The sequence below is a fragment of the Cetorhinus maximus genome, chromosome 10, assembly GCF_964194155.1.
Source record: "Cetorhinus maximus chromosome 10, sCetMax3.hap1.1, whole genome shotgun sequence".
NCBI lineage: Eukaryota > Metazoa > Chordata > Chondrichthyes > Lamniformes > Cetorhinidae > Cetorhinus > Cetorhinus maximus.
Genome location: NC_135888.1, coordinates 82,200,703 through 82,219,512, shown reverse-complemented (window position 1 = coordinate 82,219,512; position 18,810 = coordinate 82,200,703). Strand labels below are relative to the sequence as shown.

The 18,810-nt window shown below is 41.6% G+C and overlaps 1 protein-coding gene across 2 annotated transcripts in view; it reads right to left on the bottom strand.

Moving 5' to 3' along the window:
- Nucleotides 1-1,344: 1,344 nt before the first annotated feature.
- The window catches only part of stk10 (serine/threonine kinase 10), a 123,873-nt gene continuing 106,407 nt past the window's right edge, over nt 1,345-18,810 (bottom strand). For both annotated transcript variants that reach the window (XM_078550690.1, XM_078550691.1), the window contains 6 exons: nt 17,693-17,822; nt 15,622-15,746; nt 15,130-15,318; nt 7,954-8,079; nt 6,621-6,734; nt 1,345-2,026 (listed from right to left, as the gene is read on the bottom strand). In XM_078550690.1, coding sequence (XP_078406816.1) covers nt 1,889-2,026; nt 6,621-6,734; nt 7,954-8,079; nt 15,130-15,318; nt 15,622-15,746; nt 17,693-17,822 — 822 coding nt within the window. In that variant the 3' untranslated portion in view covers nt 1,345-1,888. The remainder of the gene's footprint in view (nt 2,027-6,620; nt 6,735-7,953; nt 8,080-15,129; nt 15,319-15,621; nt 15,747-17,692; nt 17,823-18,810) is intronic.

Here is an 18,810-nt window from a genome sequence, read left to right as displayed (position 1 = left end):
CAGCGGGAAGAGTCTTGGCATCAGCAGATGCATGAATCCAAGGCTTGGGAGATCTCTGGCTTGACAGATGCTAGGGTGTGTTACCTGAGCTCGGTGCCAAACCTCTACTCCACTACACGTGATAGACTAGGGCTTATAGCCAACATAGGACCACTGTGTTCCCCATTGAGGGTGAGATCTCCTCATCATCGTCAAGAGGTCAACCATGATAACTGAGCCCACCTTTCTGAAAGGGGTTATCCTCAAAGGCGGCCAAACATTGATACAGATATTCATGCCTTTCGTCTGATTGCAATCTGAAATCAGCCAGGTCAGGAGGTGGACATCAATGTCCTGGAAACCATAATGTAGATGGATGGTCTGCCATATCGAGGCGAGAGAAGTAGATGCTTTAACAATGGAGTTGTGTGATATAACGGGGCAAAATTTTCCATCTGCCCTAGCATCGGGTCCAATAAGTTCACTCTTTGCTGGGCGGTGAGACCCAAAGATGTCCTGTCACTGAATCCACGGATAACGTTATCCTTGATTCTCTTCTCCCATGTGAAACAGTCAACGAGGAAGGGAGCAAAGTTGGGATCAAGTGTCAAAACGCAAATTAGGTTCTGATGCCAATGCTCAAATGAATTGACTGTTTCAATCTTTCCTCAGCATCACTGCTTCGGTGGCTGATATGTGGCTGCCATAGTTTCCACTGTTATAGTATTGTAATATTGTGGACTAAATAAAGGTCAATATCCAAGTACAAGTGCCAAATAAACTCACCAATTTGCTTTGGAGAGGGGTGTGAAAATGTTTCAACACTGCCACCACACCAGTAAGTTGTGTTTACTTTTAGATTGGCATTTACACTGAATCACAATACAAATAGTGTTGAGGTGAAAACAGCAAACTTTTAATGCAACCACCAAATAGCAGTGTAAAACAATGAAGTACAAAATAATGAGACAAGATGGTTGTACCCAGGATGGAACCCGGGCTCCCAACCACAGAGGGCGATAACCTATATTGGCGCAACTGTTGAACACTGCTCTGAGAGACAAGGGATGCAGCTGAAAACCAATGCAATGGCTTAAAAACATTCTCCACTCTTCCCCTTCCCTGCACTGTCCTTATTTGTTGATGGTGTTATTCTGTCTCCTAGGTGAGATAACTCCACTCGTAATTGGCAAAACTCTTCCTCTGAGGGAATCTCTGAAATACCAATAAAGGCAAGCTTGTAACTAAGGGGCCTTCAGCTGCCAGTATAATACTCAAGCTGAGTTTAGGACTATTGTCAAAAGATTGAAGGGAAGTCTTCATTGCATCAGATTGTTCAAAAACCCATATCAACAAACAGGCAAGTCAAACAAACAGCAACCAATATGCTGTAGATTATAACTTTTATTGGCAGTTTTTTTTTTAATTACAGTAGTTTACTTGAACAGGATTTGTTTTCTCTTGAACCCAGTTCTTCATTAACTCATTAGGTATTAAGAATATTTAGTAAAAAATTCTTTGATAATATGAACTAAATAACATCTTTTTTTAAAAAAAAACTTGTTCTATAATTTTGCATTATCTTACTTGGTTAGCTAGTCATGTATAGACAAGGAAGCTCTGAAAAATAAGCAAAGAATTCAGAAGTAGACACAGAAAAGTATCTCTCAACTGAAGAATACTTATGTACATCTGCACGTGTACGTTTCTGCCATAGCAATGTCCTCTGATGAACACAATAACATCCAAAGGTTCATATTGTTCGTGATATCAGTAGTAAATACAGCATTTCTTCCCCTTTTAATTCAGAAAACATCAACAAATTTCAGTTTAGAAAATATAAATTAAAGACTTGTTCATATCTCTGTAATCCTGAGTTCTTAGAGAAGTAACGTAGTCCTGATCTTCCCTAGGATGATTCTGAAGTAAAGGGAAAAAATTTGGCAACCTTGTTTGGAGAACTTGGACTCTGACACTCTGCGTCTTCACTAATTTTAAAGAAGGCCTCCTGGTCCTTTTTCTTCTGGGTCAGTTCTTCTTCCAAAGCCTGAAGCAAACACATCGCTATTAAAACTGACAAAAACATTCAAATACCGAAATCAAAAGAGACTCTAGATCAATCAAATTGTACTAATCTTGAATACTAATCATGAGTAACCTTTTATAATACCATTATTATTTGATGGTGTTAATTAAGGTGAACTAAAATATGTGAAATCAGACTGTGTTTATTGAATTAAATGAGTAGCACACCTCTTGGTCCACTCGTCCATAGTTACAAATTGTTAACTTCAAATCAAACTTCTTGGCATCTGAATGTGATATTTCGATACATTTCAATTCTCATAAATGGAGCTAAATAAATGCAAATATTATAAAATCATGGAGTTCTAATCACCTATCTCTTACTATATACAAAATCAAGTGTTTCATAGCATAAGCGGTGCTGGGAACTTTCTTGAAGTCCCATTCACACTGCTGACATGTTTTTTATTAGGAGTTCAGTTCACATGCATAAGTGGGCTGACTGGGTTTCTGATAATGGACCAGTGGCGGAATGGGAGTGCCTCAATGAAATTCCTGGGGCCAGAAATGCATTTCACATTTCTACTCCTGATCAATACTTAAATCGCCACTCTACGAATTTAGTTACTTTTAAGCATTGAAACACTTAACATTATTATTCAGAATGAACAGGGTAAATCAAATACTAAAGGTACAGCATTAATTTCAGTAAAAGATAACAAAGTAAAAAGCCAAATGAGATTAGGTTGAAAAAAGTTGTCATTTTTACTCAATACTGATAATCAAAATTAAGGTTTGTATTTCAAAAATATTTGTGCCATGTCATCGGTCTTCAATTCACTGTTAGGTGTGAGGTCTTAATTCAAACCCTGACATAACTAGAACATAAGATTAAGGAGCTTTCATCAAAAAGGTCACACAGCTGAAATGTTAACTGTTTTTCTCTCCACAGATCCTGCTAGACCTGCTGAGCATTTCCAGCATTTACTGTTTTGCTTTCAGGTATCCAGAATCTGCAGTACTTTGCTGCTTTATTATCATAAGATTCTGAACTTGCAAGATCAGTGCACTTCAGAAAGAATTCTGAAGGCTATTTAAGTATTTGTTTTCTTCAAGCCATATCAAGAATTTGACCTGCTAAACACTGACAATGAAACAACATTCATGCCTTTTTCTTGTGCACATCTGGTAACACTGCTTTGCCTAGAATTCAAAAGAACAGCATCTAAATTGCAAGTTTCTCATTCAAAATGACAGAAACCTGTGTGCCCCCCACTTCTTCAGATGGTGGAAGAATAAGTACTATATTGTGTGGGTTTATATCTTGAGTATAATCTTCAATTTGTACTCCGTAAAAGTAAATGAATAAAAATATTGTTTTCACTAGGTTATCACAGTAAAGTTCACAGAAGAAAAGACTTCACATTGCACTGGCTATTCTAATAGAATGAACACCCGAAAGATTGACTACTCCATTGAGGTTTCCTCTTTGTATTGACAGAACAGGAACTGCCAAAAAGCTGCTGAATACATTTCGTCATCTCAACGAGAAAGTCCCAAACACTGTGGAGCACAACCTATGAGAATTGGGTCACTTGAATTCAGGTTTTCAAGCCATTAAGGTTGCCATGAAATAATCAAAAGATGCAATGGCATCTGATTGGCCTGACAGCATCTTAATAGCTGCTGGACACAAACCCATTTATAACTGGTTCCAAGTAACTATTTTTACTTGTATTGATTATTTTCAAAACAAAGCAAACGGGTGAGCAATGTGATTGAAACAGTAGAACATTAAAGAATATTGTCTCATTACATCAGGGGTTCCCAAACTGCAGGTCATGACCCCCAGTGGGGTTGCAGGATGAGCAACTGGGGCTGTGAGTTCACCCTCCTCTGGAGGCAGCAATGGTGACTGTGGAGAGGAGAATCTTTTGGGACAGCCCCGTGCTCAGCTCCAAGGCCCCATGACATGCACTCGCAGTTTTTTCTTGACGTGGGTCTGTGGGTGCGCATTAAAGAAATAAGCTCTGAAGTTGCATCTTCTAACGAGCCTGCAAAACGGTAGGGGAAAAAACTATCACCGCCCACCATCTGTTCAGCCAACCACCTACCTCCCACCCCATGCCCCCACCCCCCCCCCCCACCCAAAACAAAGCCTGCAACCTGCTCTGACAGCCACCCCGACTTTCAATCTGGGGTCACATCAATTTTCAAGTGTCAAAATGGGGTCACACAGAGAAGCAGCTTGGGAAGCAGTGTACTACAGCATTCTGTAGCTATTTCAAGAGCATGTGTTGGTTCAATTAAAGTGTAGCTTCCAGAACGAGTGTAGCATTTGTTCAACGCTACCCATTTGAAATTCAAGTGCTGTAGAGAAAGGAAGAAACATTCGATAATATTCTATTTTTGTCAAATGGGCTATTAGTAGACATTCAATACTTGGTGACGGCACAGATGCCAGAATCACAAGATCATATGACTTATCGAACACACAACTTAGGCTGACATTACTCGATGATACTATATTGTTGGAAGTACTACCAATTGGTTCAAACTTTAAACCGAGGCTCCATCTGCCTTTTCAGATGAGCAGGCAAAAAATAAAAAATTACAAGGCACATTTTGAAGAGGAGCAGGAGAGTTCTCCTGATGTCCTGGACAACATTCATCTCTCAACTAACTCAAAGCAAAACAGATTAAGTGATTATTTATCTCATTACTGCTTGAGGGATCTTGCTGTGCACATGTTGGTTTCTTTCTTTGCCTACATAATAGTTAACTATATTTCAAAAAGTAATTCATTGGCCATGAAGTGTTCTGGGACATCTGGAGGGTATTAAATATGTTATATAAATGAAAAGTCCCTATCTTTCTTTATTCTAGTGTGATGGCATCCTAGATCCTGCTAAAATACCATTGAAATGCTGTAACACGTGACTAAAAAGTGGAGGGAGCCCACCCACAATCCCGCTGGCTGCCCCACAGCAATTTAATGCTGGGACTGTTAACGCTGCGAGACTTCTGCGCCTTTCTCAGGAGTACATCTCGTCTTAGAGAGCTGCTGGTCATTCAGATGACTGGCAGCTCTGTAGTCCCAGCAGCGCCAGCTGGGAGTGGTGGCCATGACTGGGGGTACCGGCAGTCCCACCACGCCAAGGAGCCAAAGCAAGTCTGCATTCGGGAGAGGTCTCACCGAGGTGAATAAAGGCCAGGTTAAAAGGCCAGGGGGAGCATTAAAAAGGCGGGGGGGGGGGGGGTGCTGTGGTGAACAGGGGAGCGGGGAGGTGCCTCCGATAGGCCCAGGGAACCTGCAATGGATCTGCCTCCCCTTGCCCAACACCAGCCCGGCAAGGGCCTCTCCCCACAGTAGGATGAAGCCCTTAAGTGGCCATTTAAGGACCTCAACAGGCCCAAGAGCAGGCCATCTGACATATCCCCTGCCCTCCTGTATAATCTCAGACAGGTTGGGGGTGTGCGGGTCAGCAGTGGGAAGGCCATCCGCTGCAGTGTACGTGCCCCCACCCCACATCTTTAAAACCGCTAACAGGGAGCATCCAATCCAGCCCATCTCTGTTGACATAGTTCAGACTCTCTCTTTCACCACACCACACACATTCTGCAGGTAGGAAAGTGGGGATGATCTGCTCTATGTTTTTAAATTGCACTATTATAGATTAGTTATAAATTTTCCTTATTTTCAGTTATTAAAAATGGTAGAACCCGAAGCTATTAAGCAATCCACTGGTTTCACAGCATGTTTTGTTGACGTACTCATTATTTTCTAAGTCCTCTACTATTGCTCTCCTAAGAATGCTTGCCTACCATAGCTTAGGGTGTGAGCAGCCCTGTTCTCAGGTCTCTATTCAGAGAATTAACAGTGCACAAAAGCAGACCAGTAGCTGCTCTCCCTCAAATCCTCCTGCTTGACACTTGCTCAGCAATTTCCCACAGTATGGTGGCTGAACTCAAAACAAAATGTTAGTCTCTCATTTTAAATCCATATCCCATTCCCAAATGAAGTAATAAATAAACTAACTTCCCTTGGGGACCTCTCCCAATCCCAATAGACTTTGTCACTAGGTGCTAATGACCTAGGTAGATCCATTGTCTTCAACAGGAAGATAGATCACCCTTATTGGAATTCTCTCTATTGTTCATGAACTTGCCTGGGCTCAGCTGCAAAGGCTCCCATGGTTAAAGGCAGTATTTGCTGCCTGTTTAAGGCTTAAAGAGCAGCCACTTTGGAAACACAGCAGGTAGTTGCCAGCAACCTACAGAACTGTAACCTCCTGTCCCGCACCCCCCCACATCCACAGCCTTCATATTTGGATGGGAACTTGCTGAAGGAAGGTTTGGGGGAAAACACACGCCTAAGCAACCATAATCAGAAAACCACGTTTTCCTTAATACAATGCAATGCTTGATGAATGGAAACCACTTGATACAAACCTGTTTCGAAAAGGACAACATACACAGATGAACAGCTGGAGGTAGGAGCTGTTCCCAAATTTCTATTTTTAAAGGATAAATTATATGACAATCAACAAGGCTTTGGGCATGAGAAAACATTAAATTCTTCATTTTTCTCTCTTTGACTGTTCATAACCACTTACTTTCTTTCTTGGCCTCAGCTTCTCTTGCCATTCCTTGAGTTGCTGGTTATGGTTTTCATCAAGTGCTTTTAACTTTTCGGTCTCATGTTCAATTAGAAGATGGCACTTTTCATTCTGAAGAATTAGGGATAATTAAATTACTGCAGCTGATCATTTGCCACTTGCCTTTCTTAAATTGCTCTATTGCCTCAATACTATTAAGTATAAAAACTTAATTTTACATGTGATCTCACTTCCAGTTACTGACAGTCTACAGCTGGTAGTCAAACCAAATGTGGACAACATTTACACACATTCCAAATTTTTAGAATCCCCAGGGAAGGGATACAATTGTTTGCAAAAATAATTTTTCATTATGGATTCAAAAAGATACAAATGCAATAATGAAAAATAGTATTCCTTTTAACACATTAACTTCACAATGTTGGCTACATTTGTTTGTAGTTATATTAGAGGTGTTAATTACTGTGAGAATACTTGAGGAATTGCTGGCAAGTCCTATCAATGTTTGCACAAACTAGATCACTATTCATGATAACTCAACAGATTAGATTTCCTTCCAAACTTGTGTATTTCTAAAATATTTACATAAGGTGTAAAAATATTTAATTTGTGTTTCAAATGAGATTTTAACAGAGGCTTTCCGCAGGAATCTTTAAACAGCAACTGCAGCAGGTTCAGTTTGACTCATTACACACCATCTCCATCACAGTACACATTTCTTAGCCGTTTTAATTCATTTAGTTCCAATATTAGGTTCATTTGTTTAGATGGTTTAGACTGCCGTGACATTTTTCTAGAGAATGGGACAGTTTTTGTATCAAATTTATAAAGCTACCCAAAAAACCCACCAAGGAAGTGGGCTGACATTAAAACACATTAGCTTCATTTTTAAAGTTGTACCCCAAAAAAAAAGGCACATAATCAGAATTACTAATTAATTACTGTATAAAAATGATCCAGTGAACTTGTTGTCAGGATGCACAGGCAGCTTATAGGCACTGTGCAAAATCAACATCCCATTTTCCCTTGAAACAACATGAGGAAAACGTACCAGAGTTTTTGCAGCAACTACAACCTGGCCTGTACAAACAAGCTTGTGAAACTACATTTAAGTCTTTACTCCTGGATACTATCCACAAACAAAAATAACCAGGAGATTGATGAAAGGTCATCAACATGAAACATTAACTCTGATTTTCTCTCAATACTTGCTGCCAGACCTGCTGTGTATTTATTTCTACACTGTTTTATTTCAGATTGCAACCTGTTTTATAAAGAAAAACTGAGAAGTAAGCATGCAAAGATGTGTAGCAAATGCTAACTCGGTTACCTGTAGTTGCTGGAGCTCTTGGATATTATTGTCACATGTATGTTGCATGTCTCTCATTTGGGTTTCATGCTTTATTTGCTGATTTTGCTTTTCCATCTTTTGCCTTTTCTCTTCTTGCTGTCCAAACTATTTTTGTAAGTAACATCATGCCATAAGTTAGAGAAAAAGGAACTTTTGTGAATATGACCTATATTATAATTTTGAGTTACTTATGCACAGAACAGCACAATGTCCAGAAAATGGAACTAAATGTTGGTTTAGTTTTGTTGAGACACCTTAACTCTTTGAACAAAGGCATTCTCCATACACAACAGGCCCTGTTGGATTTCGTACATCATACATAACAGAATGAAAAAGAAAACATTGAGGGTCAGATTACTATGGTGTGTGGAGAATATTTAGTTTGAATGATTGCCCTAACTGTGACAATACATCAGATTGCATACTGTGTAATGAGTAGTCTGGATTCTCTTACCTTTCCACCCAAAGCTGGAAGAAAACTGTGTGCAAACACTAAAATTGGATTTTTTTTTATTCGTTCATGGGATGTGGGTGTCGCTGGCTGAGCCAGCATTTATTGCCCATCCCTAATTGCACTTGAGGTGGTGGTGGGTAGTTGCCTTCTTGAACTGCTGCAGTCCATGTGGTGTAGGTACACCCACAGTGCTGTTAGGGAGGGAGTTCCAGGCTTTTAACCCAGCAACAGTGAAGGAACGGCGATGTAGTTCCAAGTCAGGATGGTGTATGGAGGGGAACTTGCAGGTGGTGGTGTTTCCATGCATCTGCTGCCCTTGTTCTTCTAGGTGGCAGGTTTGAAAGGTGCTGTCAAAGGAGCCTTGGTGAGTTGTTGCAGTGCATCTTGTAGATGATACACATTGCTGCCATTGTGCATTAGTGGTGGAGAGTATGAATGTTTGAAGTGGTGGTTGGGGCCAATCATGTGGGCTGCTTTATCCTGGAAGGTGTCAAGCTTCTTGAGTGTTGTTGGAGCTGCCCTCATCCAGGCAAGTGGAGAGTATTCCAACACACTCCTAACTTGTGCCCTGTAGATGGTGGAGGCTTTGGGGAGTCAGGAGGCAAGTTACTCACTGCAGAATTCCCAGCCTCTGACTTGCTCTTGTAGCCAGTGTTTATAAGGCTGGTTCAGTTCAGTTTCTAGTCAATGGTAATCCCAGCACGCTGATAGTTGGGGATTCAGTGATGGTAATGCCACATAATATCAAGCGGAGGTGGTAAAATTCTCTCTTGTTGGAGGTGGTCTTTGCCTGGCGCTTGTGTGGCACGAATGTTATTGAAATTGCATATAATAGATAAAATTGAAGTGGGAGGCGGAATCTGGTTCACTAATGCCCTTTAGGGAAGGAAATCTGCCATCCTTAAGGGCTGGCCTACATGTGACTCCAGACCCACAGCAATGTGGTTGACTCTTAAATGCCCTCTGAAACGGCCTAACAAGCAACTCAGTTGTATCAAACTGCTAAAAACAAGTCAATAAGTAATGAAGCCGGACGGACCACCCAGCATTGACCTAGGCATTGGGGGAGGTGATGGCGTAGTGGCATGTTAACTGTCACTTGTAATCCAGAGACCCAGGGTAATGCTCTGGGGACTCGGGTTTGAATCCCACCACAGCAGATGGTGGAATTTGAATTCAATAAAAATCTGGAATTAAAATTAAAGATTTAAGAATCAAAAGTCTAATGATGACCATGAAACCATTGTCGATTGTTGTAAAAACCCATCTGGTTCACTAATGTCCTTTAGGGAAAGAAATCTGTCATCCTTACCTGGTCTGGTCCACACATGACTCCAGACCCACAGCAATGTGGTTGACTCTTAAAATGCTCTTTGAAATGGCCTAGTAAACCACTACAAAGACACAAAAAAGGAATGAAATTGGATGTACCACCCGGCATCAACCTAGGCACCGGAAACGACAATGGCAAACTCAGCCCTGTCGACCCTGCAAAGTCTTCCTTACTAATATCTGGCGGCTAGTGCCAAAACTGGGAGAGCTGTCTCACAGACTAGTCAAGAAATAGCCTGACATGTTCATCCTCACAGAATCATCCTTACAGATACTGTCCCAGGCACCACCATTACCATCCATGGGCATGTCCTGTCCCACCAATAGGACAGGCCCAGCAGGGGCGGCGGCACAGTGGTATACAATCGGGAGGGAGTTGCCCTGGGAGTCCTCAACATTGACTCAGAACCTCATGAAGTCTCATGGCATCAGGTCAAACATGGGCAAGGAAACCTCCTGCTGATTACCACGTAGCGCCCTCCCTCAGCTGATGAATCAGTGCTCCTCCATGTTGAACACCACTTGGAGGAAGCACAGAGGATGGCAAGGGCACAGAATGTGCTCTGGGTGGGGGACTTCAACGTCCATCACCAAGAATAGCACCACTACTGACCGAGCCCTAAATGACATAGCTGCTAGACTGGGTCTGCGGCAGGTGGTGAGGGAACCAACAAGAGTGGAAGACATGCTTGACCTCATCCTCGCCAACTTGTCTGCCGCAGATGCATCTGTCCGTGACTGTGCGGTGGTCACTCCTACCGATACTGTCATTGTGGAGAGAGAGTCCCGCCTTCACATTGAGGATACCCTCCATCGTGTTGTGTGGCACTACCACTGTGCTAAATAGGATAGGTTTCAAACAGATCTAGTAACTCAAGACTATGCATCCATGAGGCACTGTGGGCCATCAGCAGCAGCAGAATTGTACTCATACACAATCTGTAACCTCATGGCTTGGCATATACCCCACGCTACCATTACCACCAAGCCAGGGGATCAACCCTGGTTCAATGAAGAGTGCAGGAGGGCATGCCAGGAGCAGCACCAGGCACTCCTAAAAATGAGGTTACCTGGTGAAGCTATAACACAAGACTACTTGCATGTCAAACAGCATAAGCAGCAAGTGATAGACAGGGCTAAGCGATCCCACAACTAACGGATCAGATCTAAGCCCTGCAATCCTGCCACATCCAGTCGTGAATGGTGGTGGACAACTAAACAACTCACTGGAGGAAGCTCCACACAAACATTCCCATCCTCAATGATGGTGGCGTCCAGCACATAAATGCAAAAGATAAGGCTGAAGAATTTGCTACAATCTTCAGCCTGAAATGCCAAGTGGATGATCCAACTCAGCCTCCTCTGGAGGTTGCCAACATCACAGATGCCGGTCCTCAGCCAATTCAATTCACTCCACATGATATCAAGAAATGGCTGAAGGCACGAGATATTGCAAAAGCTATGGGCCCTGACAATATTCCAGCAATAGTACTGAAGACTTGTGCTCAAGAACTTGCTGCGCCCCTAGCTAAGCTGTTCCAGTACAGCTACAACACTGGCATCTACTCGGCTATGTGGAAAATTGCCCAGGATCCTGTACACAAAAAGCAGGACAAATCCAACCAGGCCAGTTACTGCCCCATCAATCCACTCTCCATCATCAGTAAAGTAATGGAAGGGGTCATCAATCGTGCTATCAAGCGGCACTTGCTTAGCAATAACCTGCTCATTGATGCCCAGTTTGGGCCCTGACCCCATTACAGTCTTGGTTCATACATGGACAAAAGAGCTGAACTCCCGAGGTGAGGTGAGTGTGACTGCCCTTGACATCAAGGCAATATTTGACAGAGTGTGGCATCAAGGAGCCCTAGCAGAGCTGGAGTCAATGGGAATCAGGGGGAAAACTCTCCACTGGATGGAGTCATACCTAGCACAAAGGAAGATGGTTGTGGTTGTTGTAGGTCAGTCATCTCAGCTCCAGGGCATCACCACAGCAGTTCCTCAGCGTAGTGTCCTCGGCCCAACCATCTTCAGCTGCTTCATAAATGACTTTCCTTCGATCATAAAGGTCAGAAATGGGGATGTTTGCTGATGATTGCACAATGTTCAGCACCATTCGTGACTCCTCAGATACTGAAGCAGTCCATGTCCAAATGAAGCAAGTCCTGGACAATATCCAGGCTTGGGCTGACAAGTGGCAAGTGACATTCGCACTATACAAGTGTCAGGCAATGACCATCTCCAGCGAGAGAGAAACTAATCATCGCCCCTTGATGTTCAGTGGCATTACCATCACTGAACCCCCCACTATCAACATCCTGAGGGTTACCATTGACCAGAAAGTGAACTGGACTAGCCAAATAAATACAAGAGCAGGTCAGAGGCTAGGAATTGTGCAACGAGTAACCCACCTCCTGCCTCCCCAAAGCATGTCTATCATCACAAGTCGGGAATGTGATGAAATACTCCCCACTTCCCACAACACTCAAGAAGCTTGACACCATCCAGGACAAAGCCTGTTTGATTGGCACCCCATCCACAAACATTCACTCCCTCCACCACCAATGCACAGTGGCAACAGCATATACCATATGCAAGTTATGCTGCAGGAACTCACTAAGGATCCTTTGACAACACCTTCCAAACCCACGACCAGTACCATCTAGATGGACAAGGGCAGCAAACACATAGGAATACCACCACTTGGAAGCTCCCCTCCGAGCCCCCACTCGCCATCCTAATTTGGAAATATATCGCAATTCCTTCACTGTTGCTGTGTCAAAATCCTGGAAATCCTTCCCAACAGCACTGTGGGTGTACCTACACCATATGGACTGCAGCAGTTCAAAAAGGCAGCTCACCACCACCTTCTCAAGGGCAATTAGGGATGAGCAATATGTGCTGGCCTAGCCAGCGATGCCCACAACCCATGAATGAATCAAAAAAAATATACAACTCATCTGAAAATTCTGCTGGGAAGAAAAGAAATCCCCAGCTTGATAAATTTTCAGCTGATCAGTGAGCCAGCTTGGATTTGTAAAGTGCAAGTCATGCCTGACAACCCTGAATGAATTTTTTTTTTTTGAGGTGACGACTGAAATAGCAGACAGGGCCCTGTCCCTGCATATTTTTATATGGACTTACAGAGGAATCCAATAATCTTTCTTAACAGTCCCATAACAGCTAAATTAGCTAATCCATTAGTCAAGATGACTAATGGAATACTGGCCTTTACATCTAGAGGACGAGAATACAGTGGTTGGGGGAGTGAGAAGAGGAGGGGTGGTGGTAGAAGCTGCACAAAGTCCTACTTAGAGAACATTTGGAGTACGGTGAGCAATCCTGGCCACCACACCTTTGGAAGGAGATACTGGTGTTGGAGAAAGTGCAGTGTACATTTACTAGAATACCACCTGGACTCCAAGGGTAAAAGTTATGAGGAGAGATTAAACAAACTAGGGTTTTGTTCTCTGGAATTTAGAAGGTTCAGGAATGATTTGATTGAAGTTTTCAAGATATTAAGGGGAACAAGTAAGTAGATTGGGGAAAAAAATGGCTGGGAAGTCTAGAATTAGAGTTTGTATAAAAATTAGAGCCAGACCTTTCAGGAGTGAAGTTAGGAAGCACTTATTCACACCATGAGTGCTAGACCTCTCTTCCACAAACAATTGTTAACTGTACAACTGGGATAGATAGATTTTTGTTAGCCAAAGGTATTAAGTGACATGGGGCCAAGGCAGGTATATGGAGTTACGTCACTGATCAGCCATGATTTCAATGAATGGCACAAGATAGACTTGAGGGGCCGAATCACCCACTACTATTCCTATGTTATTCAGATTACATTCATCTTTTAAAAGGCTGTCCATAACATAAAAACATACTGCTTGGTTTCTGACCTGGCTCAGTGGTATTATTCTTGCATCAGAGTCAGGTCTTGGGATCAAGAGATTCAGGCATACTATTTGGCCATACTTCAGCACAGCACTGAGGTAATGCTACAGCTGTCTTTTGGATAAATGTTAAATATAATCACTCAGATGGACGTAAAATATATCGTGAAATTATTTGAAGAGGAGCAGAGGAATCCGCTTGGTGGGCTGGCTGAAATTTAACCCGTAGCCAGTTTCAAAAAACTGATTTTTTTTGGTCAATTATCTCACTATTGTTTGTGGAACCTTGTCACACACAAAATGCCTGTCATATTTTCCTATAACAACAGTGACTGCACCTCAAAAGGTACTTCATGGGCTGACGTATCCCAGGGCTTCCTTAATAGATGAAAGGAGCTATATAACTGCAAGTTCTTTAAAGTTTTAAAATAAAATTTTACAACCATCCCCAAATGTGAATAATTGAGAGAACTGTAGCAGGGTACTTCTTTTGGTGTGAAAAATGTTAAGGCAATGAGGCCACATCTCGATTATTGTGTGCAGTTTTGGTGTCCTTACCCAAGGAAGGATACACTTGCCATAGAGGCAGTGCAGCAAAGGTTCACCAGACTGATTCCTGGGATGGCAGGATTGTTGTATGAGGAGAGGTTGGGCTAAAAAGGCCTGTATTCACTGGAGTTTAGAAGAACGAGGGGGGATCTCATTGAAATGTATAAAATTCTGACAGGGCTGGACAGACTGGATGCAGGGATGATGTTTCCTCTGGCTGGGGGATCTATAAGGGGTCACAGTCTCAGGATATGGGGTAGGCCATTCAGAACTGAGGTGAGGAGAAACTTCTTCACTCAGAGGGTGCTGAACCTGTAGAATTCTCTACCACAGAAGGCTGTGGAAACCAAGTCACTGAATATATTTAAGAGGGGAAATAGATTAGACTCTAAAGGCATCAAGGAGTATGGGGAGAGAGCTGGAGTATGGCACTGAGAAAGAGGATCAGCCATGATCATATTGATTGGCAGAGCAAGCTCGAAGGGCCGAATGACCTACTCCTGCTTCTACTTTTCTATGGTTAGGAACGCTTCCCTCAAGCTCATCACTATCAAAAGGCCTCTGGGCTCAGGGATTGGGCCCCTCTTCCTCACCTGGAATCAGATCTACTCTGCCACGTGGCTTCCTCCGGAGCATTCCCCAGCTGAATGAAAGCCAGGTCAGGATCAATCAGGATGATATCAGTCAGGGCCAAGTCTCATACGCTTTGGAGTTAAAAGGTTTCCTAATCTCAAACTACATACCCTGCCTACTCAAGCTGCCTGATTACCCATTATTTCTGTAAATTATAACTCTCAAAGAAATCAATTTTGCTTATTTGTGAAGCTTGGGTGACGTCTTTTCCTTTTGCATATCTATAATAGCAACCTGGTGGAAGTCAGAAAGCAGCACTTATTGCCATTATGAAAATTGGGTCATACAAACTACCTGCTTGATTTTCTCTCTGTCTTCTGTGTGGCTCCCTGTGGAGTTAATACGCAGACTTTTCTTGTACATCACCATTCTTGTCTTTCCTTCGCTTCTTTGGATTTTGGGAAGTCTGTTCTTTTCCTGTTGCTGTCTGATCTTTAGCTGCTCAATCATTCGCTGATTATAACGTTGCATCTGCTCCAACTCCTTTGGTCATATAAAATAAATAAAGTGAAATAGTATGTAGGTGAAATGTAATTTTGTCAAACTTCGTTGCAGAAAGCTGAATATACCATTGATCATATAATTAAAGATGAACCAGGTTAACTACGTAATATTAAAAAAAGGTAAAGAACCTAAAGAAAAATCTATCAAAGTCAACTGAAGATTAATGAAACTCATGGATCATTGAGACAAACGGTTCTATCGCAGCAGACAAACAAAAAATATCCAGTCCTTATAGGTCATAAATGTGTGTGTTTTCCTATACTGAACCAGTTTTTTTTTTACCTTATCATGTTTCTTCAGTAACTGATGTCTTTGCAGAAAGTATTGATCCTTTAACTGCTGCTTGAGGAATTGATGTTTCTCCTGCAGATGGTGCTCTTCCAGTTCCCAGATGGCAGCCTCCCTTTCTGCAACAAGAAATAAAAGGAGGTTCAGGAAGCGTTAAACTACACAAGCTGATTTCAATGAGGGCTACTTGGTAGCATATATTTTCTATAAAACTGATATCAATAACCCATTATATACTGGTTCTAATGTAATTAAGATGGTACAAAAACATATTTATGTTGGTTGATTCGCTCCTTTGCCATTTTCTCTCCTAGTCTCCAATCTTGAAAGCATTGACTCAGTTCCACAGGCAGTGGGAGCCTTCCAGTACACTGATTAACTGGCCTTTATTCATGCAGTAGCATGGACAATGAGCACTTTTTTTTAAAGAAAAGATTTGTCTTGGCACGTGGCAGGCATTGCCAAAGGTACATTTATTGCTCATCCCTAGTTGGTCTGGCTTGCTAACCCATTTTACAGGGCATTTATTAAACAAATAAACCTCAATTTTAACTTTCGGGGTGCAGTGAAACAGGGGAGAGATGAGCATGTGGCTAATAAGGCAAATGGCAGGCTTGTCCAGACTCACCAGAGTGATACTGAAGTCATTTTTGTTAACTCCAATAATTGTATATAAGGGAAGAATGAGTCTGAAGCTGGTCTTTTACCTCAAGCAGGTTTATTCAGCCAGCTCAGAGTGACAGACTCCCAGTTCCTTTCCTCCCTGGAGTGTTACAGATATTTCAAAATGGTCAATACAGACAGTCAGACAGTGCAATAGAATTTAAGTTACACATGCAGAGGCAACCATGATCATGGTCTTTCCCCTGCCAGGTAAGTACCCATTTATGGATGAGCCAATGCCCATCATCTGTTGTAACAATTCAATTGTCTTAATGTAATTGCCAGTCAACATGATGATTGGTGTTGGACCTTGACAATGTAATTGCTGGTACACTGACGATTTTAACTCCTCCTTAACACAGTGCGGACCTGACTCCCAGGGGAAATATCACACAAGTGGGGAGAACACAACAAGAGGCTGCCTCTGGGGACCCACAGGAGTGTTTGCTGGTAGTTAGGTGAGTATGGGCTGTTGGTGTTGGTGAGGGTGGTGAGTATGGGCTGTTGGTGTTGGTGAGGGTGAGGGCAATGAATGAGATCAGTCAGAAAGGGAGAAAGATCAATGATGTATTATGGGGCTCAGAGGTCATTCCTACTCCTCTTGACTCACAAGGAAACAGTCAAGATATAATTTTTCTGGCCTTACCTGACACCTTATCAAGCCAGCTTCCCCAGGTGTGATTGGTATTTGCACACCAAGGTTATTAAGTTGAAGTCTGAATGGCATCATCAATATCCAGTTTGTGCAAGTCAATGAACCCTTGCTCATCTGCAGCAAGTGTTCTCTTACTGGCCAAAATGCACTCATTAAACTGGGGCATGGTGTGAGTGTGTTGGACAAGACAAGACAAGTACCATACGATCAATATTTTCAAAACCCTGCGATTACATTCTGGTCAGGTGTAGTGGATTAAAATTGGGCCCATAACGTTAGACTGAGTTATTTGATAATTCAATTTATTGAATTCAATTTCACAACCTGTGGTAGAATATGAACTCAATACTAGAAAAACAGTGAGAGTACTGTAAGTGTTGATGATCTATTTAACAAAAGGGGGCATTGCAGCCAACACCTAAATGGTAAATATCAGAGAATGAGGATTGAACTGGAGATGTTTCTGGTCTGTATGGTTTAGTCTGTTTGATAACTTCATTGAGTCACTGGTGCAGCTGGAATTATTATTTTCAATGTAAAACTCTGTAGACTCAGTGGATTTTTAGATCAGTTCAGCATTCCTAACTTTTACATACACTTATTGCCCAATAGGAAAATCTGAAGCATTTGTTATGGTGTATCTATGTTTTGTAAATCTGAAGTCATTCTTTCTCCAACTATACTACTTCCATTAACATATATTCCAAAACTCCAAACCCAAATCATAACTCCAAGAAAGCACCTTACCTCTCATCAGCTGCTGCTTCTTTGAAAGACACAACCTTTCCTGGTCAGAAATTTCCTTCTTGTTCTGTGCAATTATTTTTTTCAATGCAATATCCAGCTCTTGATGCTGTTTTGATTGAAAGTCCTGCTCCTAGACAGTTACATAAACGTTTTAGTGGATTTAAATAACCACCTTAATGAGCCATTGGTAACTTCATTAAGATGCCTTTCTTTCATGACGCTGATTATTAAGCAAATTGTTTTGCAGAGTAATTGGCAATGCATCATTTGAAGTTCCAATCACATAGTTTTAATTCTTCTACACAAGATGTATATTTACTATGCTATCAGCTTCCTGGCAACGACAAATCAACATATTGGAACAAAAGTAAAAAGGAGCAGCCGGTAACAAAATGACTTGAATAGTCACTTGGAATGAGCATTATCTGGAATGAGCATTATAGATAATTAAGGTCAAAGATGATACAAGAAAAAGTTCGACATCAGTTGCCCTGAAAAGCAATGGCGTTGCTTCAAAATCATCCCTTTCCAATCATTGCAGAATTATTTAACAAAAGGAATTTTTGGGCATTAAATTAAATCCAAGCAAATTATTTGAAACATTGCAATATTACTAGTATTGTATTAGTTAAGCAAAGTCACAGCTTTTTGCCTTTTGAACTTTGTGCAAGAAAACAATATTTTGACTGAAATGTTTATATACAATTAGGCAGTAGAGGGAAAAACAAATGGGCCACATCAAGGGTTTAAAACCTAATCTTGCATCCCGAAACCACTAAACATAAACACTTCAGCAATAAAAACTAAATAAAACTCGAACATTCAAGACAAAACAGATTCCTTGAATGTTAAAGAACCCACATATAACTGCTGCTGAATGATTTTTTTCCTGATGTATGATGGGAGGAATGCAGCTAGTGGAAATAATTTTTTTTTTTTACAGAAGGGTTACTATGACTTGGGCACGTCAAAAATTAAACAGGGAGCAGAAATTGGAAAATGAGTTGAGCATGATTCAAGTCTTTAAAATAATGATGAAGTACTATCAACTCTGAAAAAATTCTGGGCAAATGTGTTTAAGAATGGAACTAAGGTTGGGCTGGGAGAAGTTCACTGAA